At 39.5% G+C, this 27,154-nt stretch overlaps 1 protein-coding gene across 1 annotated transcript; it reads left to right on the top strand.

Moving 5' to 3' along the window:
- The first annotated feature begins 18,182 nt into the window (after positions 1–18,182).
- c5h1orf52 (chromosome 5 C1orf52 homolog) lies at positions 18,183–23,891 on the top strand. The gene is made up of 3 exons (XM_042482735.2): positions 18,183–18,625; positions 20,395–20,608; positions 21,614–23,891. The coding sequence occupies exons 1-3, from the start codon at positions 18,335–18,337 to the stop codon at positions 21,766–21,768; spliced, it is 660 nt and encodes a 219-aa protein (XP_042338669.1). The 5' UTR covers positions 18,183–18,334; the 3' UTR covers positions 21,769–23,891.
- The last annotated feature ends 3,263 nt before the right edge of the window (positions 23,892–27,154 follow it).

Here is a 27,154-nt window from a genome sequence, read left to right as displayed (position 1 = left end):
GACAGGAACAAGAAGCAGGCAGCAATTATTGGGCCAAAAATGGGACAAAATAGATCAATTTCAGGTTGTGTAAGTGCTGTGCTTGAAGATAAAGATGTGAGATGAAGTAACACTGGGTTAACTGGGTTATTTCAAATCAGGTGCTATAGATCACTATCATCTGAAGTGTGTCTGAAACTAATGAATCAAAAAGAAGAAAGATTGGAAATGCATATATTTAAACCTGCCGTCACAAACTTTTTGGCCACTTTGGGTTAGCAGAAACGACCTGTAAACACAGCACTGACATATTAACTAATTCCAGACTTTTTAAAAAATGTTTTATGGTGTAACTTTTGTTGCCTACTCAACTTAAGGAAGTGCACCTAAAAACTGAGTTTCTTTTACCAATGTTCTAAGTTTATTTTGAAGAGACTGTATGCATTTAACAAGCAGAAATTGTACATTTCCTGCACAAACCAAAATTTATTTTGAAAAATGACGATGCATATAACGAGCATAAATTGACATGCATTCCTTGAACATCCAAAATTTATGCAGGAAAGGGGTACCATGTCAGTATCATGTGGAGCTGGGAGTGACAATATGTTTCTGTCTGTTGTTTGGTGCTGGACTTGTAGCATATAGTAGGTTTATCAGAGCCAAAAAAGAATGCTAAAATGCTCTATAATGTTGAATGGAAATGTCGAATCAGGAGATTCAGAAATCAGAAATTTTTTGAGGGTTTATCACATCATGTTGTGTAACACCTTTGACATTACACATTCATGCAAATTCATTTCATATATTGTCTACTCTAAGAGTAGAATGCACCCAAAAGAGTCATGGAAATGTAATGAGATTTATGTTTCACAGTAAATTTCCACTTCCACCAAACAGAACATGCTGCGTTCCTTTTACCAGCAACTCATGGGTGGCAAGGACCTTTTGTCCCCTGTATGTCAGGTCTAGATTCAGCTCAGACACTTCTCTATCCATCAGCTGCCCCATGTCGCCGTCGACTGTCACCAGAGGCAGAAAATAGCCCAGGCCTCCTGCCCTGGGGCAAAGGAGTGCCACCTGTCAGCCAGGACCCAAGTTAAAAAGCCAGACTCCAGACACAGATGGACAATCACCAGTACCTCATGTGTTTGCTATCAGGGCTACAGCCAGGTTTGGTGTGGCTGGCTCGCAGCAAAAGACTTCATCGTCATTACCTCATATGTGTATGCTGTCCAGGCTGCCAACAGTTTTACAAAGACATAAGAGAGAAAAGTCTTAGGTCATTTCTTGGATTAAAAAGGACATTAGATTAAGAATTTCCTACAGTGTGAGTAAACTGGCTGAAAGAACTCCATTCATGTGTTTTCTCAATGACCCTAAATCAGAGACATCCGGTGGGGAACCCTAACCTAAAATCAGTTTTGGGTCTTGTTTGTTAATGAATGAAATGGTCAATGAGACCTGTTTTCAGATAAGTACCAATACCACAATGTTAACTCCATTACAAGTCCTGCTTTTGAACCCCTTCTTAAGTAAACATAAAAAAGCATTAAGTCAAGTAAAAAGAAGTATAAAGCAGCATAAAATGGAAATTCTCAAGTTAAGTGAAGTAAACTTCAGTTCTACAGTGAATTACTTTCCACTTTTGAATTTGATCTACAATCTCACTATAATGAAGTATGTGTAAATGCCAAAATAGATCGCAGTGTTTGCCACAGTCTGCTAGGATGGGATTTTTTCCACTTACTCCACCTCCACCTCTTTCTCCGCCCGGCCACTCCTCCTCATCAGCCTCATCACCTCCACCTGGTGCTCTCAGCTGCTCTTCATCCCCAATCAAGCCAGTATTTAAGCAGCCTCACTCTTCTCACTCTTTTCCAAATTGTCTCCGCTTCCATGACTGACCGTTCAGCACTCATTCTCGGACTGTTTTCCTGGTTTCGACTCGGCTTGCCTCTGACCACCTCTTCTCATCTCTGCCCCGGTAAACCTAACAGCCTTCTGTCTGCGACCATGAATTTTGCTCGTGTACTTCCTGGTTCTCGTCTGCCTGTGACTGTGCAGTGTTTTACTGCTTTGGCTCCGTCGAAAGAGATCGCCATTCTTCCTGCCGTATTCAGAGCCTCCCGCCGAGCAAAACATGTCTTCTGTGTGAGTGCCTCTAGTTTTATTGTTTTAATGGTACATCAATTCCCTGCCTGTCCTTGTTGATCCTGGATTCGTCGCTCTGCTGCCTGCCTGCCTGACACCGACTCTGCTTCCTTCTTGACCACGAGCCGTCCCTGCCCCTCTTCAGAGTCCCACTTTCCCCACAAGCTCCCTACTGTAAGTGTTCCTCTAACTTACCTGATACATTCACCTGACAGTCCACTCCACGTTCACCGTTTCTCCACCTGTACTTTGAACTACCACCTGTGAATGTGAGCTCATCCCAGTCCCTCTACGAACTCTGCTCCACCCCAGAGCTAATCACTGTCTCTACTTACCTGAAGCCTGATTATACTTGCCTTTGTTCCATTAAATCTGCCAAAAGATTAAATGAATGTCATTACTAACTACTCGCCTGCTCTGTAATTGGGTCCCTCCACACCCCGTTACAGTGTTAAAGGCTATATTCAAGATTTTTCTTGTCAGCCAAGCCTTTAAAAAGACCAACATCAATAATGACTTGACACTACTAACATGCATTGCCTGTTTGGTCTGATAATCACCTCTTTCCAAAAAACAAATCAGTGAGTCACATTGTTGCCCAGGGTGAAATGTTTCTTTGTTTCCATCAACACTGGCACTTTAGTTTATTTTTAAGTAAATCTCAGATTGTCCTGCTGCCGTCAATGCTCACTAGATCACCAAAGTATGTATTAGGGCCATGACAAGTTTACCACTAGTTAATGTCAGGCCGTTGGTAAGCTGCTGTTGCCCTAGTTTTTTAACATGTGTCCTGCACTGTTGGCATTTGATGGTCCTCGTCATCCTTTGTTGGCTCTTTTTGGCCAGTTCAGCATGTTGAAAACAGTGTCAAAGACAGCAGATTCCTTCTGTAAGAGAAATCACCCTGATAGGCAGTTCAGCTCATTGCACAAGAAGAGAAACGGCAGTGAGGAGCGCAAACTAAAGTCAGTAGCGTGAGATTAAAACAAACTTGTGAAATGAGGAAAGATATTTTGTAACCATTGAGCTCTTTAGCAGTGACGGTTTTTAATTGTGATACTGTTTGCTACGTTGTGTTGTTAATGTGCTAACTGGCTGATTAGCCTTTGACTTCATCCTGTTGGTCCCCCAGTTTCCCTTTTTGAATTGCATTGCGCCCAGTAGGGACACCTTGCAACATGCCTTTATCCAAGGAGAGACGAATTGATGTTTTGTACATGTGCTGTGAAGCTGTGATCAAAACAACATGAATATCTGGGATCATATCCTGTTGCCAGCCTGAAAAATAAAAAGATTTTTCCAAGCAGTCTAGACAGAGATAGCCCTGAGGTCATCACCATCATGACTTCCAGACTGTTTTGAGCTGACTGGCTCTGCTGGACACAGGACTTGATGGAAACCCAAACACTGAACTAGCCAAGACTCTCATTATGTCAGCTGTGGATGTATTATGTAATAAGATCTTTAAAGAGACCGAATAAATGTCCCCTAAAATAACTTCATATAATATATATTTTTTGAACTTTCTTTGTAATTTTGCTGTTTTGATATAAACCAAATTAAGCTTTTCTTATCTAATAAGACTTATAAATGTAACAATGAGTGTGGTTACATGTACATTAATAACATGTTTATGAGACTTATTCCAGTTATGACCATATTTGGGATATAGCGTTTACATGAGCATGGATAAACTCAGTTATTATGCCCTGTATATGTCCCATTTTCTTTCAGAGTACTCTAGCTAGCATATTCAGGTTCCTCATTAAAAGAATATGGTGTTTACATTCTCAAATATAACCGGATACTCCAAAAATCTAATAAATGGGTTACTCATGTTCATGTAAACAAACTCACTGAGTGCGCCAAAAATATCACCATGCAGAAGGAAACATGCATCTACTCATGTACGAGAGGCTCATGATATTGAGAGACGTAAATATTAATGGTACTGATATGGTATGATACCTTCTACCTTGGCCGTACAAGTACTGCAGACCCGGACACAGTTTCTTTCATACTGCATACTAAATGGGAGGGTGGGGAAATGAGCTTACCGTTCACCTATTGCCCACATCTGGTGAAACTGGCATGCCGCTGAGTCCGGAGTGAATATCTGTAGAATATTTAACTTAAAGCTTCACAGTGTTGCAGAGACTGTAGCATGCACAGTCAGCATGCTTGCTATGCGAAGAATACTCGTCACAAATAGGCTGTACGAGGATGTCTGCATAGGGTACCCTTGCAGACATGGACAGATGGTGACATTTACCTTACCCATACCCTTGCAGACACACTGACTCAATGAGCCTTTATATATGACATATAGATGACAAATCATCAAACTAAGCCCATCTCTTTATAGAAAAAAAAGGAGAAACAATTGAACATAAAAGCGGAACAATATGGAGTCAGTGGCAAAGTCCAAAAGTGAATTAAATGGAAAGAAACCTCTTTCTTGATCAAGACATTGATCGAGTTAAGATCTGTGAACAATTTCCTCTAAATGAGTAGCCCGTGGCCTGAGTTTAAAAAAAAGTAACTCTGTATAAAGGCATCCAGCTATTATCTGTATCCTGCATGTTCTGTGAAGTGCCTGTTGGTGGATTTACACACTGTCTGCATTCTCCTCTGGACAACACACAGGAAAACAAATGCTAAATAGTAGGGAATGCACCTAAATGAATCAAGATGGCTCTCTGTAAAGCTGTGATGTGATGCAAATTGGAAAAAAACTCCTATACTTTTGATGATCCTTGCCAGTTCTCTTATCGTTTTTATTTCCTGTGTGTGTGTGTGTGTGTGTGTGTGTGTGTGTGTGCGCGCGCGTGTGTGTGCCGTTCAGAGCTAAATAAGCATGCTGTCATTCCAGAGGCTCTGGCTGCTTGTCCACTCTAATTCTTCTACATTTATTTCCAGCATAGAGACAAGGACACTTGATCTTCCCCTTTCACAGGGCTATATCTGTATAAGCCCTGTTGTTGGCCTGTTTTTTACTCCAACAAAAATGGATCCGGTGCCAAGACAAATGAGGCGCACATTTGTGAACAGCAATGGAGGCCAGCATCCAGAAATGGGTAAAACAAAGCAGGAAACTAGTAAGTATTCCCATTAGGGGGAGGAGAGTTAATCTTTCAGCACCTTGGCCCATTTCTTTTAACAGTCCTGCTCTTTTAACTATAGTTTGTCTGATCTGGGTGCAGGTAGCACTGCTCAAGCACTGCCTGATCAAATAGGAAAAGGCACAGCATTGCTGTTGAATCATTAAATCTGTGTGGAATCTAATACAGCAGCTCAAATACTTACATCAAGCCCATCACAAAACTTTATCATAGCTTTGCTGACCTGCAATTTTGTTCTGTGCAGTAAAAAGGGGTGCTGGATTATGTCTTCTGGTAACAGGGAGTGTCTGACAGGATGAGTTCTTACTGTAAATGTCCAACAGAGGGACCCTGTGAATCTCCTGACCAAACAGAAGTGTGTTTGAATGACCTCGGTCTCCTTTCCACTCTGAAAGTACTTAATTTGCAAAAGCCTGAACATAAAAGAAACTGCATACTAAATCATGAATTTAAAGTTATAGCTTCTGAAGATTAATGTATAGCTGGTGAGCATTGTTATTTGGCCACTGAAGAGCCAAATATTTCCCTCAAAAGTCGGCAGAGACCAAAAACAGGTAAATGAAAAATGAATATTGGAATTGCATTTATCGGTTGGCCAGAAACACGAATAATAATAACTGCTTACATTTCTGCTGGATGTGTAATCAGCAACTGTTTGCTCACAAATTTTCTATATTAACCTTATAAGAGTAGTGTTCTGCTGCCCAAAATGGACAAAAGAGATGAATGGATGCAAGTTCATTAAAAATAATCTAATTAACTGCTGCAGTAATAATGAACTTTGGGGGGCAATTACAAACAGCATGCTGTTGTTTAGTTTGACAGACTTTTTGCTGCTGCTGCTGCATCATCCACTGATCTGTATATATGGTCTGTGACTGTGTAATCATTGCACCATATTGTAACTTTTGAAAACCAAAGCTGGCTTACAGCTGCCATCCTCTGAAAAGAAGCAAGTAACAAGCTTTTAGAGACACCTTTCATGCCTATATTTGTTTTATGCAAGCGCTTAATGCTCAAAAGCAAGATTTTTGGTGGACCATTCCTTTAAAGCCCAGTACAGAAGGCTTGGAAGGAGATTTTGGGTAATAATAAAGCTTTACACACATCAGTGCCTCTCCAGAACAATAAACTTTGGAAGACTTTTAAAGACATGTCTAAAAAAATGAAGTTCAGTTGTCAGAGAACATGTCATGAGAGCAACTGTCATTCTTTTAACAGTTCGGGTCATCTGTAAACCTTTGGAGAATGTTGGTGTGAAAAGGTGTTCCCCTTCTTCTCATGTTGTTTTGTCCTGGGCATATTGCTTCAAACAATCCAGGTCAACAGGACACCGTCTGCACATTAGACCCAGGGTCAAACAGACACCTGCTGCCAAGAGGAGCAGTCGTATAACTGACAGGCGTTAACACTCCCGTAACTACACTGCTAAGCTGTGTTAAATACGCTGCACTGCGTTAGGGTGTGGTGCTGCCCAGCTGCCCATATCTCACTGCATCAAAACCCATCCGCAGGCCTTGATTAGCACTCCTATCTCCTGCCCTCCTGCTCCTCCTTGTCCCCCTCCTCCTCATCTCATTTCACACTAAACAAAGTCGCTGCGGGGTCTGATGGCTGGAACCCCCTCTCTCTTATCACCTCACAGTCGGAGCCACTGGCTGGGATGATGAACTTGGCTGGAAGGAATCTGCAGGCTTCTCCACTTGACTGAGCAGAGCTAATGAGACGGAAAATCCCACAGCCAGAGCTTCAGGGTTCACCATGGGCATCGGGGGAAACAGGTAGTTCAAGCATGGGAGAGAGAGAGAGAGAGGCTGAGGTGTGTTTCATAGGGAGCACTTTGCAGGTTGTCGAAGAAACAGAGCAACTGAGGGTGAGGAGTGTGGAAGATGAAATGCTGAAGGGACTCCAAGGAGGAGAAGGCATAGGAGGAGTGTGTGACTGGATGAGGCAGGGATTACCTTGCTTTGATCTGTAAACCGTGTCTGTACCAGGGAGGCTGGGGGACCTCACTCTCTTCATCAAGCTGCTGCCAACCCCCCACCAAGATGCCCCTAAGGTGTGAAATGTGCCCCCAATCCCTTTGCTACACACCCCATCACACAGCAGACCTACAGCAGGACAAGGACTGGCACAGGAACAAACGGCACAGTGCGAACCACTCAGCCGTTCTCACACTGCTAGTATCTGGCCATTGCAGAAGCAGCAGAATTGTTGGGTCATGTTTAAAGGGGTAGTTATACATTTTGGGAAATACATCTGTTTTTGTTAATACTCAGATGAAAAGACTGAGATCTATTCATTAAGGACAAAGCTAGAACCAGAAGGCAATCAACTTGAACAGCTCGCCTGACCCCAAACAGTGGTGCCCTCAAGGGAGGGCCAGGGGGGCCCTGACCCCACTTGATTCAATTGCTGCCTCCTCTGGCGAAAATAATTTGAGGCCAACATTGCTGTCTTTAAGAGGCTGTCATACACTCATTTTTTAACCCTCTGAAACCTGAGCAAATTAGCTTGATTTCTTTCAAAAACATGGGAAGATGGCAATGAGCACTTAAGAAGAAATTAGTCAGAAGTAAAAGAAAATTACCTGAAAATTAACAAATAAGAAAGTAAAAACCAATTACACAAGAAAATGACCTGAAAAATGTACTTAAAAATGATAATAGTTCTGTAATCTCATTTTAAATCTAAAATTGTGAAAATTATATAGTTTTTTCCTAGCTTGTTAAAAAATATATTTTCAAAATCTTCAAAATCTGTGGAACATTTCTTAAGTTTTCCCATGTATGTGAAAGAAATCCAACCAATTTTGTTTAGAATTCAAAGGTTTAAAATACTTGTTAAAAGTATCTGAAGGCAGGGCAAGAAAAGTGATGTTGATCCAGGTTTCAAAGAGTCAAGTTAGTCAGAAACTAGACAAATTAAGGCATCCATTTGTACCAACTATGTTAGTACTGCTTGTCAGGTGGGCTAAAGCTAAATTTTGGCAAGGGAACAACTGGCATGGCTGTTTTCAAAGAGATCCCCAACTCTCTTCTCAATATATATGTGTGAAAATGGGCTCAATGGGTACCCTAGAGTCCCTTAAACTCAAGATGTTTCCAGTAAATATTCTGTTCCTTTCAGTTTGTGCACTCCTTCAAATGAAAGCTTTATATTTGTCTTTCTAAGAAAAAGGACAACCGGCTTGTTTGAAGATTGAAGATTTGAAGAGTTCTGCACTGTTTGCACCTTTTTCCTATGAAAATCAATGCACCAAAAGTTGTGCAGATCCCATGTAATCATGAGCCAGTAAATTGTGCATAACCCACATATTTTTGAAGGCTGTGATCATCTGACTTGAGAAAGAGGGAAGCAGTTCCAAGCTGTCAATTTAGGAGGTAGGTTGGTGTGGTGGATGGCTTGCAAAATACCAGACTTTCCCCAGATCACTGGCATTCAGAACCATGTGAACTCTGAGTCATTTTAAGGTACATCATCCCCATGTTTCTTTTCCCTAAACGTACTTACCTACACCTAACCTGCGTTCATTTTGTAACTTTACATTAGAGATTTGTGTCATTCGTGGGGCACTAAATACATTCCTAGGATACATTGCCTAATAAGTAAACCTGACACATTAAAACAGGATTGTTGTGGAGCTCAAAATGTTAACTGTACGTGTAATAGTATATGCACTTCAGATAATTGGTAATATTTACTTTAAAATAAGAAACCAAAGTATATCAGTAAGCAATTCGTTATCTCCCTATACTGGCCTATATACTTTAACAGCAAAATGGCATTACTGAAATTCATTGATGGCTTTTGGTTTGGTGTGCTACCTCAAGATTTTCAGTCACCTCATCTGGCAACCCTTATGAAAAATGTACGAGGGCCCCACTGGAGGTATTAAACCTCTAATGATCAATTAACATATTATATCTTAAATTAAAGTATGAAAACATCAGCTTGTGGTTTTACGGGAGTTATACGCCAAACTTTAAATTATTTTGTGAATGAAGTATGTGCATGTTTTTCCTGACAAGCATTTATTTTTTTAAACATGTTGTCCTGTAATACACTACCGCCACCCCCCCAAAAAAATGGTACTAACAATTGGCAAAGCCAAAGCACAATACCCTGCAGGAGGGTCCATGATTTCTTGAGCACAGCTGTCCCCTCTTGTCAAAAGAAAAATCCCTACCTCACATGGTATTCATACATGTACAGTAATTCCTTAGATTTGACAGCTCAGCTTTGACTTAAGGACATACATTCCTTTGCCATTAGCTAAAAACAAATGAGAAAATTCTTTGATGTTTCCCCTGACAGACAGCTGTTTGTTGAAAACATGCTTATTCTCTATGTTTCTTCCATGTGGATTATTAGCTTCAAACATGATTGTTGCAAAAGCTTCAGGCATTGTTGAAATATAACCACTGACAAGAATATATGAGCAGCACAGGTGGAAAGGCTACATTTTTCTGTGCTTCAGATATTCTCTCATAGGCCGCGGCAATATTTATTCCCTACCTGGCTTTCAACTCTTAAATCCTCCTCTCCTGTTTGTTGAGATGATTGGCGGACAGACCTAACTGGGGTCATTTGAATTATGCCTTCGAAAAGTAGATGTTGCTGGCCTCGGCTCAAAGCATTCTTCTGTGACATGTGCAGAACATGCAGACAGGGAGGCTTTTCCACGCGGTGACCAATCTGTTTTGCAGACAGCCTTGAATCTCCTCCGCAAGATCACAGAAGCACTCTTGCCTGTCTCTATTTATTTTTGTGCCCCTTCAGGTCCTGTGAATGTCTCACTCCTGTCTGTTAAGAATAGAAAAGATGGGCTTTGACAACTATTTAAAGAAGCTTTAAACCTCACCTAAAAATTCATAATAAATTTTTTTCCCCTCTTAGCGTTAGTGCTACTTATCTCTCTGGATTTTTTTGGTGTGAGTTACTGAGTGCCATAGAGATGTCTGCATTCTCTTGTAATGAAATTAAATGGCACTCAGCCTGCATTGGTGGTATTCAAAGCGCTGCACGGTGTCTTTTTGATTCAGGGCTGAACTGCCTCTTTAAAGCGAACCTTTTGAGTAGGGATTGCAAAAATGGCAGAATTGAATGCCTTTTGGTGTAGCTTAAAAAAAACAAACAAACATGTGATTACTTCTTCTAAAATATCTACATCTGGAAAAGAAAGGAAACATTACATGTTTTCAGGAGAACTTTAGACCACACAACTGGACAACCACTAGGAGCTTTAAAAGGAAAATGGATCGCCAAGAGCCAAAAGATGCAAATGTGGACTGCAGACAGTCAGTTCATTTGACAATGGGGATACAAAACTGAAACAAATGGCTCCATAACATAAATGCATCCAAAACCAAGAATGGACAGACTATTTTTGTTTGTTAACAAGCTGTGAATGCAGCTAAGATGATTCATATTTGTAACCAGGAGGTTTAGTTGCGGTTGGCTTTTTCCCTCTGCATGTTTTAACGCAGCAGAACATGGAGACAATGAAGCCCCATAATCAAAAACTGCCAGTGTGGTTACCTCATGCAGTAATTATTTATCATTCTGACACTCCATCATAAAGTGTAGTGCTGTGGAAAAAAATCATCTGCCACTCACAAACTCTCTGGCTACCTCTCTTAAACTTTTACATTTGTATGAATGGATCTGCTCTCAGAATACAGTCAGAAAGTCAAGGTTTGTGTGTGTGTGTGTGTGTGCGTGTGTGTGTGTGTGTGTGTGTGTGTGTGTGTGTGTGCGTGTGTGCGTGTGTGTGTGTGTGTGGTGTCTGTATGGGCATGTTGTGGAGTTTGTAGAGACAGAGCGGTGAAAATCAAAGCATCAGGAAGGGCATGGGGTTGATTGTGCTGTGTGTGCTTAGCCCATGCACAACTATCCACACCGCAGGACACCGTGGAACATGTGATGGGGATGATCGCCCCAAACACCCACCCCTGCCCACACCGCATCCCACCCCACTCGCCCACAAACTGTCCTTTTGACCCAGATCCCCCACACCTTCTCCCAGCCTTTGTCTCCTATCTTTCTCTCTCTCTCTATTTTTCTTTTCACTTTCTCTCTTCTTGCCACATCAGTTGGATCTCGTTCCGGCCTCCAGCCACGAGCCCCAACAGGCCGCGGAGCAAACAGAGCCTTGTGTTAATGTAATGAGCCAAAGAATGCCACCTCTCAGGTTTGAAATTGCACTGAGTGTTAAATGACCAGAGGAAACAGAGTGGTGGAGGATATATGTGCATGTGCCTGTGTGGTATGAAGCAGCTGTGGATGCATATTTATACCTGATAAAAAGAGAGCAGGGGTAAAGGAATCAAAAGAAGAGCAGAGGGGAGGAAGACCATGACAAAGGTCTTCAAGAATGAGGATGAAGTGATGCTAATTTTGCTGATGCAAGTACACGAAGCATGTATAAATATTAAAATGCATGTTTAAACATGAATGTCGCCTCTTGACTTCACCTGAGTGTCTTTTTTTTCTCTCTCTCTCTCTCTTTCAGGAAGGAAAAAAGGGGAAAAAAAACAGTCATGACACTACATGTTATTTCCACTTCAGCCATTTTCAAGTTAATCGTATCACTGTTGGATTTAAATGGAAAGAGAGATGGAGAAAGAGATAAAAGGAGTGATGACAGATATATGTGGAATAATGCTGGAAGAGATGGTGAGCATGAATATTTGATTTCCACAGGTGCTGCTTTGACAGTTAGGGGCTGCCTCCGTTTTGATTTTTTTAAAAGCAGAGAGCTGCTATTAAGACTATACATGAAATATAGATAGAAAATAAATAAATGTCATAGTGATTTCTATTATATATAAAATGACACACAATTACACAAATGATTAATACCAACACTGGTTGGACAAGGCTATGCTGAATCAGTTGTATGTGCCCATATTTAGAGAAAAAACAGACTCCTTATTTGAACATCAAGGTCAGACTACGAGTGAAAAGACAGAACTCAACTTCAGTTGAAATATCTTCTTTGGTGACAGTTCATATCTTAAACTTAAACACATACATATTCATGAAGAGTACAACTGTTTTAAACTAGTCAAGCTCTCTTTCTTGTCGCACAGGTCATATCTTGTTATGTTGTGTCATAAACTAATCTAGTGAATTTTTTATGTAAGTAATGTTTGTTAAAATGTATCCTGGCTGTATAAATACAAATGAATTAATCATATGTTTTTTCAATGTGTATATGTTTTAGTTGAGCAGACAAATAGAAGTGACTGCAACACTGTTGGAATGGTAGTAGTGTCCACCTCACTTATACAAAAACTTGAGAGTGTAGGCTTCGTTTCAGCATTGGGGACACACAAATGGAACTGCGGGGGATGGAGTCCTCCCCCAGGAATTACTGATCGTCAAACACTTAATTTCCTGCAGTCTGGGGATTCTTAGGCATTGATGTTTGCCTCTCTCTATCAGTTTATAGGGAAAAGGTCTTTATTATTGTCATAATCAAATTTCTTTGCTTCTGTCATGTTTTAAGGGTGTTGGGTAGGGGGACAAATGCACATGTTCTAAACATGGAGGGGGTATGTACCCCTGTGTACCCCCAAACTCTACACCTATGCGAAACCTGCATGCTCAAACCATAGCTACAGCATATCAAATCTTTACACAGAAAAATACATATTCTTAACCCTTTGAAACTTGGGCAAATTGGCTTGATTAAAGGCAATAGGCCCCAAAATTTAGAAAGAAATTAGTACAAAGAAATGCCACTAGATCACCTGAAAATAAGCTAAAAAGAAAAAAAAGGGGAAAAAATAAATCTATGTACGGAAGCCCTAAGCGGACGTGTTTTGTTTTTTTTTTTTTTTACAAGCCGTTTTCTCAATATAACGAGATATTATCTCGTTATAACGAGAAAACAGAGATTGTTTTCCTGAGATATTATCTCGTTATCTCGAGAAAACGAACTTTGTTTTCCCGAGATATTAAGTCGTTATCTCGAGAAAACGAACTTGTTTTTTGGTTTGTTTTTTTAAACTTTATTGAATGAACGTCAGAAGAAGAAGTGGCGGGTGGATGATGTGACAGCAGGTGCCGTGCGGTGTTCAGCGTGGACAAATGCGTGCAGGTTCTCGCCCCTGCACGTACCAAAAAGCACCGGAGCAACAGTATAATAATCTAGTTATGATTACTGATGAATTTGGGTGATGTGTTCCTGTAATAATCATCTTACCTTGCGCATTTGTCTGAAAATTTCTCAGGAAAACAAACTCCGTTTTCTCGAGATAACGAGATAATATTTTGTTATAATGAGATAATATCTCGTTATATCGAGAAAGCGGCTTGTAAAAAAAAAAAAACATGTCCGCTTAGGGCTTCCGTATCTATGTATATTTTTTCTGTTAATATATAATTACAATATTCTAGACAGTTTTCTTAGTTGTTCACAGTATTTTTTACTGCCCCCCTTTTTTTTTTTTTTTTTTACAAATTTCTAGGTCATTTTGCTCAGGTTTCATAGGGTTTATCTAAAAGGGCATGCTTCTGCGCTAATTGTCTTTGTTTGCTGCCTAGAAATAAAAGGTTGAGGTCAAAGTTTGTCACAATGTGTTTTTTTTACGTCACATTACCTAATTATAGTTTATCAGTACAACCACTCGTTTAGCTCAGTGTGGATCTCCAGATTTTTGCGAGCGAGGCAGGGTGTAACAGACTTGAATCTAGTAGATTATAAGAAGATAACTTGTGCAGTAATGCTGGTTAATACATGACTTCTCCAAAAAAACAATCCCTTCCTCAATATAAAGATGTGCCACATCCACTGAATATAGGCAATGATCTTGACATCGGCGTGCTTGTTCTCCTTATTAACCTTCTTAAGGTCACCGTTCCGGTGTCATCCTGCTACATCAACAGAGCCTTAAAGGTCAAAGGTCACCTCAGTGGCATCAGCTAGAGGTTGACTGTTTAAACTTCTAGTTTACGTGAATACTAGCAAATTAAAGTAAAAAGCAGTGTTTAAGACTACAAATGTTAAAGGAAATCTCTCACCAATTTCCCTTACTAAGTCTACAAAGAACAAAGAAGAGAAGATTGTTCCTCCTAGAAAAAAGCCGCTTTGTACCAAAGGAGGGCTGTAACACAACATTAGAAAAGATTTCTGGCCTCAATTTTTGTCTGTTGGTGACAAAAAAAAAAAAAAAAAAAGAAAACTTCAGTCTGGGTTTTATGAGTATATCAGCAAACCCCCTTTTCCCCATTCTCCAGGTGTTGCTTGGCAACTTTATGGATGGGCCATGGGTTTAATTATCTAAAACGTAAACAGGATTTCTACTATTAAGATTTAAAATGCAAATATTCACCCTCCAGACAGAGTACACAGGTGATACAACAAAACATATGAGGGGATAACATCTGATTCTTTCCATCAGGTAATCGGGACTCATTTGAGAAGAGCGTTCTAGTTGGGTCAAATTAGCATGCTTCTCCTTTGTAATAGTAGAGAGGTTTAGAGAGTGAGAAAAGAAAACATCTGCCCACTGTTGTATTTGCTAACACTGAGTAAACCACTCACTGACATGCTGCCACAGATGTGTCCTGACCTGAGTTAAGTTGATGGATAAAATAAAGACAATCAAGATATAATGGCTAGATTAAACAGAGACATGGAGAGGTGTGGCTTTTCACCTTTGTGGGGAATTTCTCACATCATGGACAAGCTCTGTGGAGATTGGAGAAAAAAACAGTAAGCAAAAGGAAGGAACACTATCCTGACTGCTGGATTTGCCATCATATTTCTTCTAGAATATTACATCCCTAAACTGGTTGAAAGCCAAGAATATGATTACAAAAACAATGTGCATTTATGAGAAAATATTCAGCTCATATGGGAGGAAATGGCGTCTCATCTTGTAGCATATGAGACTGATATGAAGAAAAACATTAAAAGCAGGGGAATTAAGGGGGGTCATTTAAAATCATTTAAAATTAAGTTGAGTTTTCTTGGTACATGTGCAAAAAATCCCCATATATATGGTCATGTTTCAAATCAGAACAACAAGGGAAACAGTAGGAGCAAGACTTATTTTAAGACATCTGTTGTTTAAAGCACATTAATCTTAGCTGCTGAAACTATGAAGACATAGCTCTTATTTATTTATTTACCTTTTTTTAAAAAAATTTCATTAAATGTATTTATATATTTATGTTTTGCAATGTAGCTGAACAGAAAGGTGGAATACAACCTATAAAAACTTGATTCCAAGAATTTGTAGTCAGTTTATTAAGACAATCCAGGATTTGTAGAAAGGCCAGGCACATGAGGTTAAAGGTTTCATTTTACCAGTAGCTTTGGCTAACAGAAAAATGCCACTGGTGGTCAATCTCAGAGCTAAAATTCTTAAAAAATATAACACCTATTGAACTTTGGAGAGGAGAGAAGAAACTTACTGTTTAGGTTCAAGAAGGTCAACATTCTTCTGTTTTATGAAGCCCAAAAACCTTCAGTCCATTGGCTGTCTCCCTGTCAGAAGGAGAATATCTATGTCACCTATCACCTTCCAGCCTTGGCCTGTTCAGAAGCCACAACTTGAGACAGTGTCATTAGTTTCCAAAAAACATAGTAATCAGTTTAAAAACTCCATTGAAAATATATAGGGGTTGTATCACAAAAAACATGTCCTTATAGTCATTATCATCCCCAGCATTCGTTGTGGTGTTAATACTAATACAGTTATTAAGGAAGATAGCACAATGGTGAGAAGATAAAGGGAAAGAAGGAAATGAAAGATAATCAATCACAACAAACAACACGTGAAAAATGCAAATGTTTTCCTTCTGCCTTCAGGATGTGTACGGACTGGACCTCAGTAAATCTCCGCACTGTGCAGATCTGACCTCCACCTCACCGAAAAATGCAAAACATCTCATTTGAAGCATCTGTATTGTTATTATTGTGTGTGTGTGTGTGTGTGTGTGTGTGTGTGTGTGTGTGTGTGTGTGTGTGGGGGGTGTGTGTGTGTGTGTGTGTGTGTGTGTTGGGGGAGGTGGGGGTTGGGTGTGGAAGCAGCCCCTCTAAACTCTGGCTGACTTCAGAAAACCCAAGACAAACTGCTAGTTTCTCTGAGCTGCTCTAAATCATTATGAGAAGTGATGCGACCGGGCAGCGCTGATGAACAATCTGAACTGTTCAGAGTGTTGAAGGTGCTTTAAGCTATGGGAACAAACAAAGAACCTAACTGAACGGGACACCTTGAAGAAAACATGAAGCACAAGATATTATGTATTTGTTTTTACATTTTGTTATTATTTGATAGAAATTCATTTTCATAAGAGAATAGGTGGAAACCAGAGCAGACAATAATTAGGCCAATGCAAAAATTTTCACTCTGCCAGTTTTGTCAGTTCATCAAGATTTTTTGGGGATGACTTATTGTCTCATCTGTGAGACTATGTTGCACTCTTGTGGTCAAAATTGTGAACGACTTAGCCTACTCAAAAACTCAACACTTCCTGCCATTCTGTCACATTTCACAAGCTGATGATCATGCTGTCACATTGCCTGCTGAATGAAAGCTGTACAGCACACAAAAAACAGTGGCGGACTGAGAAGCAGGGCATAAAAAATAAAGGGCACCAGTAACATGAGGTTAGTAAAAAGAAAGTAAAAAGTTTAAAAAGTTACATGGCACTGCACAGCATTTTCTTAATTAAGGCGCCCCAGAGGAGACTTTATCATGTGTTGTCTACCATAATAGCATCTAAGAGGGCACTTTTGCTGCCCGTGACAAAAAACAACAACAAAAACTATCCTGATTTGCTACTTCTATAGTCTTAGTGCGTGAAAGATCAGCACAATACAATATGAACTATTTGAAAAATATTAGGCCTATTTGTTCAACTATAAATTAACTCATCTCAACTTTGAGAATCACTCATCTATGTGATGGACAGATATGCAAGACTGTGGTGGCAGCTTATATCCTCCATTCCTTACATAAACACACTCTCATTACCGTGGTGTATATAATTGTAGGCTATGTAAAATATTTGCATATATTTGAAAATAATGGTTATTTTCAATACCACTACTGTCGGAGAATGTTAGCCATTTGTTATTATCTGGATTTTGCTGCAATATAAAAGAAAAGGAAAAAATATCAGATTCAATTGTTTTTACTAGCCTACAGATATTGAGACAATTAAATAATATAACAATAAACACCAAGAGTGTAGGCCTATGCACTGTTTAAAGCCTGTCTTTGACATCCAATGTGGGCTTTACTGCCCACTAATCTGAACACATGCCTCTCAGCAGCAACACTTGAGTCAGATGTTTTTAAAACTATGATCATGAATTGTCTGTGACTGGAGATAGACTAAACATCTACAGAGAATTACTAGTGATTAATGAAGACTAATTTGTGGTGCCCCTGTTAAACTCTGTCCAACATTAAATACGTCCAAATGTTTCCAGGCTAAAATATCAGACCATGTGAACCCAATCTGCCCCCTTGAAGATGACTGTGGGTCAACAAGAGCCTTGTTGAATAACAGACTGGAACAGAAAAAGACAAGGCCATGAAAACTCAATTTCGTCCAATTTCGACATCAGTGTAACTTGAGCAAAAGTTCAACAGTGACATCTGGAGGCTATTTGAGCTACAACTAGAGCATGACTGCAGCGCCAAGTGTCACTGCCAAGTTTTGTGCAAGCACACTGTAATACCTCTATAGGACTTTCTGTAAGATAACTTTTGTACTATTATTATTATTTATTTAAAAAGTGCTATGACGTATACATTAATACATGACATTAAATCACAAAAGTTAACTGCATGTTGACAAAATAACATTAAGTCCAGTGTCAGCAGTGTTTTTTGGGTTTATTCGGTTTGCGCCTTTAATAAAAAAAACCCAAAAAAAACCGCTTTGCGACAGTCGTCACGACGAGATATAGCGCTTTACGGCTCTTTTGGAGGCTGATTCAAAATGGAGTAGATCTTCCAGGCAGAAATCTACCCAAACAGCGTTATCTTTGTCTTTTTACAGTTACTACACTAACAGCTCGTTACTCGTCGGTAAATTAGTACATCCTCACTATGACGGAAGAAAAGAAGTCAGGCTCCTTGGGTTTCTTTTCGAGCTACGACGATTTGAGCGACAGCAGCGACTCGGACTCAGAGACAGAGAGACAGAAGAAGACACCGGGGACAGACGCTCCTGAGACCGGAGCCCAGTCCTCCCAACACGGGACCAAACGAGCCGCCGGTGGAGCTCCGTTACCGAGACCTGACGAGCTGTTCAGCTCCGTGTCCAAGCCGGCTTTTCTCTACAACCCGCTGAATAAAGAGATAGACTGGGAGAGCCTCACGGTCAAAGCTCCTGAAGAGGTACAAACACGAGTTAGACAGCGGTATGAGAGAGTTACCTCCGCGAACCTGGACAGACTTAGGCCTCCAGCTTCACCGAGAATAGCGGTAGTTTACCTGCCCTGCTGAAAAACAGCTTGACCAGTTTAAGATAGTTAAGCTGGTTGACCAGCTGAGGGTACAATATGTTTTGCATAATTTCCTGTGGTTCATCAGGTCATACAGGCTTGTGATGCTCGCTCTAGCTGGTTTAACCATTGAGGTTCCTGTAAAATGGAAACCAAATCAATAACCTTGATTATGGAGAAATAACAGTGTTATGACGGGAAGTATAAAAAAACATGTCCTGCTGGTGGCTCATACAGCTAAACCATCAAAAAGACCAGCAAGAACTGGGCCAGGACCGTCTAAGACCACCTTCGACCAGCTAAAACCAACTAAAACTTTACTGTACTATAAGTAAAAGTCCTGTATTCAAACTATAATTCAAGCAAATGTACTAAAGTGTGAGCATGTCCACAACAATTATTACCATCTAAGTGGTTTTTAAGCAGGTATTTACATATTGGTATGTCTGTCTGTGTACAGGTTTTGTCACAACTGTGCAAGGTCATTACCATAGTCTGAAATTCACTTTCCACTACACTTCTATCTATCTATCTATCTATCTATCTATCTATCTATCTATCTATCTATCTATCTATCTGTCCTAAGAACACATTAATGCAACTCTAATATTAAATGTCCTAATATAGTAGGGCCTGTAATGCATATTATTGTCAAAGGATACATTTAGCATATTTGGTCCTTTTTTTCTTTTGGTACTTAAAGTGTAGTGTGTTTGATGCTCATCCACTGTAGGAAACTTTGATATGAATAAAATTTTTAACGCAGGACTGCAGCCTGTAAGTTGTATACAGTGGTATTACTAGTATTTATACTTAAAGCTGGTGTAGGCAGAAATCTGGAAATGGCAAAACAAAAGAAAACAAAACCAACACACCGTCCTTTTGCAGCTCACCTCTCTCTGCAGGCATTTGCACACACCTCATAAAGTTACCAAGTGTTTCTACTACACTGACTCATTTATCCTCCTTTCATTGTAGAGATGTACACAGAGCAGCAACTCAGGAGGCTGATCTTCAGTCGGTGGCTGTAGCATCTTAAATGTGGCTAGAACAAACCACCAAGCACAGGGTGCCACAGTGAGCTGGTGACCTGGTTTAACGTGTTAGCAGATCCATCGGGGTTGTCCAGTCCCCTCGAGCTGGGATTTGCACCGGCTGAATTTGTGTTGCTGTGTTCGCTGACTGAGGGTCCGTCTCCGGAGCTGCAGCAAGCTCTTAGCAGGGTGGTTTTCGTCAACGTGAACATGAAGCTGCAGCCATGAGGATTTGGCTCTGGTTAGCAGAAGACTAAACTATTATTATTATTATTATTATTATCATTATTATTATTATTATTACTGGAAGTCTTGAAGCAGGGGGATAGGAAGTAGGGAAGTTGCCATTGGCTCTTCAGTTTACGCCCTGGGAATTTTTTTAAGTCACCGATCACTGTACCATGGCAGGAGTGATCCCATTGCAAGATGGTCTTTATTTATCTATATTTTACAACTCTGTATGGAGAGGAAGCACTTGAAGCACTGACGTAACTCAGCAATGCTGCGTGTTTCTTGGGACTACAGAGGTTAGAGCTCATTTGTGTCTCCAGTTTACTTTTCTGAACCTTTCCTGTGTTACTTTCTCTAAGCTAGTTTCACATATCTTGCTTTTCTCTGTTACTTGAAGCCTGCCAGAGAGTTTAAGCCATGGAAGACAAACGCTGTACCCCCTCCTGAGAGCTACACTGCAGAGCCAGAGAAGAAGAAGGGAGCTCCCCCGGGCATGGATATGGCTATAAAGTGGTCCAATGTGTATGAGGACAATGGGGAAGATGCACCACAGCCTTTCACTGGCAAGGCCCGGTTCTTACCTGCAGAGGAGGAGGAAGCCCCCGAATCAGGTTAGTCCTGCAGTGCAATGACAGTGAGGCAGTTTTTTACTATCTTGTCAGTGTGATCACTGCCACAGGCTTCATTCTCTTGTTAACACACCGCTTCTTTGACAGCATTTACCCACTTGCTTTTATGTCTTTTTATATGAATGTTTATATATTATACATTATATTTTTAATGTTAACAGTCACCCCCCCATTAAATTGAAATAATTTCTGTTTTTAGTGAGAAGGGCACAAGCTTCCATATATATATACGTATATGTATATTGGGTTCTGGTTGCGTTCTTCATTGGCCGTTGGAAACAGGCAACTGAGGGACAGCTGATAATTAAAAGAAGAAAAAAGTGTTCTTGAAAGATAAATCTCTGGTATTTTTAAAATATGTCTCCCCTGAGTCTGCTGTGATTCATGGGTGCGACAATTACTCTATACTCATTTACTCTGTGGTGATGTTGAGCATGTTTAGAAAACCTGCTGTAGTTGTGGAGAGACTCTGCGTCTTTTTAAGCATGGTTTTGTCTGCTACTTCTCAGTGAGTAGTACAGACTCTGCCCCAATCTTTGATGTGCATCTAAACATACTTGATGAAAAATGTGCATGAGGCTATATCCACGCGCTACATAAATAAGATTTGTATCATTTTGGGAGAGGTCTGTGTATGCACCCTTTGTCAAAAAAAAAAATCAGTATACTTGAATTTGCAATAAGCGAGTGGTGCGAGTGGACATAAACCCAGGGCAGTGTCATTGTTACCCACAGATGCACAACACCGCTTCACATGCATCACTCCACCCATCTTGGTGGAAAATGGATTTTGGGAGCCACAAAATTACCAAACAAGCACAAGCTAAAAAACTTGCATTTTTACTGCTCGGTTTTCACCAAATACAGCCTATTTATGTCTGAATAGCGTGCTGTTTTGTGATTAAAAAATCATTCTTTTCCACTTCCTGCTACCCCGCTCCTATCCCAAATCCCTCAACCATCCACCAACACTCCTCTGGTGATCAGATGAGGAATCAGAGAAGCAAAACATGTCGGCCAAGAAGCGCCGAGTGGAGACCTTCCAGCAGAAGGAGAAGAGGAAAAGGGACATGGGACAAGCGACTTCTGACAAGAATTTTGTAGAGGAGGAGAAAAGGATCCTCAGGCAAAATGCTGATTGAGGCTTAAACTCTCCTGCAAAAAGGAATCTGTTTCTAATATAAGTATTTTTATGTCAGCTGAGAACGCTCACAGATATTAGCACAATGGTCGAGAAAGCGGTATGCTGCAAACTTAAACGGGCATTTTACCTTTGTCTTGACGTTTGCAGTATTCTTTGTTTCGTTTTCAAAGGACTGTCTGTCAGCACACTTCAAAAAATGTTAAGTATATACATATATATTACAGTCCCACTGTAAAATGTTACTGGTAAATCTTTGCTGACAATCTTTCCAAGTAAAGGAAAATTCAGGTGTTTTACAGTGTGGGTTGTGTTTTGAGGGATTTCAAGAGACACAGCTTTACAACATGTACTGGGCATTACCAAAAAAAGTGTCCAGACAGGTTTGCTCCCAGTTTGGCATCACTTTCGCTTTACTGCTGAATATATAGTCTAGACCAGTGGATCCCAACCTTGTTGCTTAAGAGACCCCTTTTCTGTCATTTAGTAAACTGTGGCCCTTGATAGAGAGAAAACTTTCAGGAACTGTCATATTTCATGGATATTTAATAATGTATTAATCACAGTAACAGTACAGAACAACTGTTCGACTGTGCATTTTACCTAGATAGTCAACATAATTATTTAGTGATTTTGATGCATTTCGAAAGATTATCTCCTGTGAATACTACATCAGAGATGACTTTTCCTGATATTTTGAGGAACTCTCTAAATGATTCTCTGTCCGTATACATTTATTTTAACCCTTTGAAACCTGGATTGACATCAGTATTTTATGTGCCACATTCAAACCCCTCTCACAAGCATTCAAACCTTTGACAAAATTGTTTTGATTTCTTTAAAACACATGGCTAAAAAGGCAACGAGCAACTTAGCAAGAGATGTCTCGCAGATTGCAAAAAATGATGAAAAGCTGACAGAAGAAGAACTGAAAATACATGTTTAAAAGAATAAGAGAAAGAATTGTTAGAAAATATTTTTTAAGGGAAAATATCCAGGAAACAGACCAACTACAAATATAGTTGTATAATATAACTGAATTGAATTTTTGTTATCATTACTACTCTTACCATTTTTATTTTATATTTTTGCTAATTTTCAGTGAATATTCTTGTAACTTGTTACCTAATTATTTGTTGCTTTGGGGTAATTTCTTGTTACCTTCCTTCCATGTTTTTCAAAGAAATTAAATGAATTTCCTCAGGTTTCAAGGGGTTAATAGACTATATATTTTTTGTTTTTAAAGTTTTCTTATGCCCCTTTAAAGTAAGAAGGCCTCCAGTGAAGCTTTTGCAACTCTTTTGTGTGTGAGGAACCTCAGGCTGGACAGCATGGTGAAATGACACTTGTTTGAAACCTGCCTGGGTGCTCTTGTTTGAGTCCCTTTGCAAAGAAGTTGGTGAATAAAATGTTTTCATAACCAAAAAGGACGAAGCCTGAAATTTCCAACAAATTATTTAACTTTTAACGATTGAAGGTTTTGCCTGATTTGACACACTGAACCCAGAGGAACATAGATGTTAGTTTGCTTTAATATAATACGCTTAAATTACAGTGACGTCCAGTTGTGGTGATTTACTTGGTCTGTGTTTGTCTTGTATTATACAAAACATCACCGCTGATATATGAATTATGTGTTTGTGTTGTGTTAATAGAGTGACTTTCCTTTAAAAAAAGGTGATTAAAATGGCTGTAAATTTGTTGAAAAGTTGCTTGTTCTTCCTGCTTTTGGGCACTAGATGTCGCCCCGAAGCTGCACTAGTAAACACTCCCTTCATGTTTGTAGTGAGGTCTGCTGTACTGAGTGCAAACACCAGGAGGGGAGTTCAGATCTTCGATTTGGAAGTTTGTCTCATCTCAGTTCTTTTGAGATACTTGTTGCATACAGACTGTTTATCTAGTCTCATGTACCTTGTATTGCACAACACTTTACATCTGTGTGAAATCAAAACTCATTGCATTGCAAACCTTGCGTTGTACTGTTTTATGGACCTTTTGTTTCTGCCAGCAAATCTGCTCATTCTGTCTAAATGGTTGTATACGGATAATTTTATAGTTTGTTTTTATTGTTATACTGTTTATCATAAGCCAGTTAGACAATAAAAGGTATTTTACTGAAAAAAAGTAAGTTCTGTCTTTCTGTTTAAATTGGGTTAATTAAGACATAAGCTCAGATTTAACCACACAATATTTACTAACATTTACAGGGAAGCAAAGTCTTAAAAATGTCCCTAATGATTATTAAGGTAATAGACTATACATTCCCAAATTCATTCTTTGAATTTCTGTGTCCATCGGAGCAAATATAATGGATCTCCAAGCACTGAGAAAAAAAAAACTTTCCACTTTGCAACAGGTTAGTGATCAGAGGAATTCCTGGCCTATCTGTCATTGTGGGTTGACGTGAAATAGTGGTAAATATGTTCCTGATAAGATTCCAGCCTCCAGGTATGTGCCTGGCCTTGTCTGAAATGCGTACCTGGTCCTGCACAACAGCAGCAGCAGACTGATTTTATCAACCATATTTACGAACAAATAACTCCTCTCTCTCTCTCCGTACTGACAGTATGAGCAATCGCCAGCGAGGTCACATCCATCACTATTAAAGAATCTTGGTTGTCAGTCTTGTGGCTGGAAATTATCACTAAAATAGATGTTTTCGCAACTTTCTATTCCTAGAATTGTGTGAAAAACTTCAGCCTAGTTCTCGTGTTTTTGACTTGTCACTCTCTTTGATACGATATCTACAGCATTCCTGGAGCGTAGCCTCTTTGTGTCATTGAGATCATGTTACCAGAGGAAAGCATTTTTTTTGTCCCACTGGATGTCACACATGACTGACCTTATCTTCATTTAATAAAAGAGAACATCTTGGTCTTATGTTACCCAATCAGAGCATTACTGAAGTCCTTAAAAAAGCTCTGATCAAATTCAAACTCACTCAACAAAATTTTCAAACAGCTAAATAAAATTATTAGCATTATATTGTGTTTTTACCTACATAAAGGATTATAACGACTGTGACTTATTAACTAAATTGCGAGAGGTTTTCCAATAACTTAGGAGTGTTTCCTGGTTCAGTTAGGGCTTTGAAAAGTGTCAGTCACACTAACCGTTTATCACTGTGACAGATTTACTGGAAGGTCAAGACCTCATGATGGCTATTGAGTATTCAGGGACCTTTACTGAGCTGGCTGCTTACAGCTGCGACTGTCTGACTTATTTCACACAGTCAGCACAATGTCGCAGCCTTTATGTAAATTGTGTTCTGGTTGTTGTGCAGTGCCAATACAGGAGGAACATTTATCTTCTCTGTTTTTCTTCAAAGGCATACTATGCAGGATTTTGGTTAAAAAATGTATAGTCTAATTTAAAAGTAATCCCTCTTAGTCATCACTTATGAACCACTAGAGTGTGGTGGTGCACTTATCTGCAGAGTTTTTGCCCTCTGCCTGTATTTTTTTTATTTTCTCCTTATTTTGCCGTTCCTGGGACGTTACTGTGCATAGCATGCAAGTAAGACTAGGACTAAATAAAAAGGTAGTGAACAGGTGCCAGACCGTAAGCAGCACATCACCAAAAATATGCTAAATATAGATATAGCAAGGAAAAATCTACAGACTGTAAAAAATAATGGAAGTAGTCATTGTGATGTCACCCATTGGTTTGTGGACTATTGTTTTGAAGCCTCAAGCTGGAGCTGTGGAGGAGCAAGGGGTGGATTTGATGGAGAGGCTGAGGACACTCATCGGCAGACAGCCTGGCCCTCAAAGTGGCCTGCCCCTTAGTTATGCATAATTTTATGACTTAATAAATGTAAACGGGTGAGTTATCAAAAAATCCTGAATGTTGAAATTAGTTATAGAGACCAAACACGTTTTTTGTACCAGGCTGTATACATGTTTATTTCTGCTGTAAAGCTGGGCATTTTAACATGGGGGTCTATGGAGACAGACATGTTTCTGGAGCCATTCGAGGAACTGCGGTTTGACATAACCCGGTCAAAATGAAATTCTGATCTGATGATTAAAAATCAGAATCACTAAAGTCAGTAGAATTTCTCCTCTAAAGACCTTTACATATCTGCAGTAAATTTGACAAAAGTCCATTCAGTAGTTGTCAAGATATTTCATTCATAACCAACAATGTCAGCCTCATGGCAGTAGTGAGAAAAACAAAACAAAACAGAGAATCACCAAAGTCACTGATTCATCATCTGAGAGCCATAAATGTCTGTACAAAATGTCATGGCAATCCAAAATTTAAGATATTTCAGTGTGGGTAAAAGTGGTGGATTGACCGACAGACAGACAGACATGGCAGTCTATAAAACCATGGTGACAGCATGTGGCTTAAATTGCTGAATTTATCTTGTTGCATTAACTACACCAGTTTAGATGCTGGATTTTTGTCAGCACACTGACTTGTTGAGTTCCGTAAAATCTTCACTCGTCTATGGATGTTTTCTAGAGGCAAACAGTTGATTTTCACACCAGCAGTGATGCTGATTGTGTGAAACAGATGTTGAGCAGGAAAGTTAACCTCTGTAGAGCAGGACATATCCCTCTAACCTGTCATTTGAGCTTTTAGAGGGTAGAAGAAGGTAGAAGGTAGATTTATTGGTCATTTTTTTTAACCAAGTTTAAAAAATGAAATTACTTTTGTCCTTGATCCTGCTACATCTTTGGAGTTGGAGGATTAGTTGATTAAAATCAGCAGCTACTATGGAAATTCCATCCACTTCCTTGGGCATGTTGCTGTTCACTTAATAAGAATATTAGGAGCGCAGTTATGTATGTTGAAATCATGTCTTTTTAAAGAAAACCAAAAAGATGAAAACATTTGCCTGGCTCAGAGAAGACCATGGTCTCTCAAAATTTCCAAATGATGAGGCAGTAACATAATATTGTAATTTACAGTAACATTGTGGTACTGGCCACTGATTGCAGCTGAATATTTCCAAACCGTCCTCCCTTGTTTTAAGTTGACGTACAAATTCCATTCCTCTAATACCAAGAGCAGCAACGGAGAGAAAGACAAGCTCATGATTCTCGCTGCAAACTGAACTGTCAGAACTTGGGTTGACAAATTACAACACAATGTTGGTAATATATCATTTAGATTAAGAGAAATAAGTCTGAAAAGAATTTTTTTTTTTTACCTCTATCTTATGTACTTTAAGTAGTTCTCATTTGCATATTTATTACTATTACAAAATGACTTAAAAGGCTGAGCTGAGACAATATTTTAATAAAAACATGATTTCCTGTGTGTGCTATTTTATTTGGCGAATGATGGATTATTTGCCGTATCTGTGGGTTTGTCTGCTCCGGTGGAAACTTTGAGGAGCTGTTACATAATCTTAATGCATTGAGGGGCTAAAACCA

Source organism: Plectropomus leopardus, chromosome 5 (genome assembly GCF_026936395.1).
Source record: "Plectropomus leopardus strain MGB_pleo_1.0 chromosome 5, ASM2693639v1, whole genome shotgun sequence".
NCBI classification, from domain to species: Eukaryota; Metazoa; Chordata; class Actinopteri; order Perciformes; family Serranidae; genus Plectropomus; species Plectropomus leopardus.
Note: the sequence above shows the minus strand (reverse complement) of the source record. Positions and strands in the feature narration are given on the sequence as shown.

Excerpts from the sequence above, each read along its gene's own strand:
- c5h1orf52 (XM_042482735.2), top strand. The coding sequence starts at position 18,335 with ATGACGGAAGAAAAGAAGTCAGGCTCCTTGGGTTTCTTTTCGAGCTAC. Across the intron at positions 18,626-20,394 it reads CGGTCAAAGCTCCTGAAGAG|CCTGCCAGAGAGTTTAAGCC; the intron begins GTACAAACACGA and ends TGTTACTTGAAG. Across the intron at positions 20,609-21,613 it reads GGAGGAAGCCCCCGAATCAG|ATGAGGAATCAGAGAAGCAA; the intron begins GTTAGTCCTGCA and ends TCTGGTGATCAG.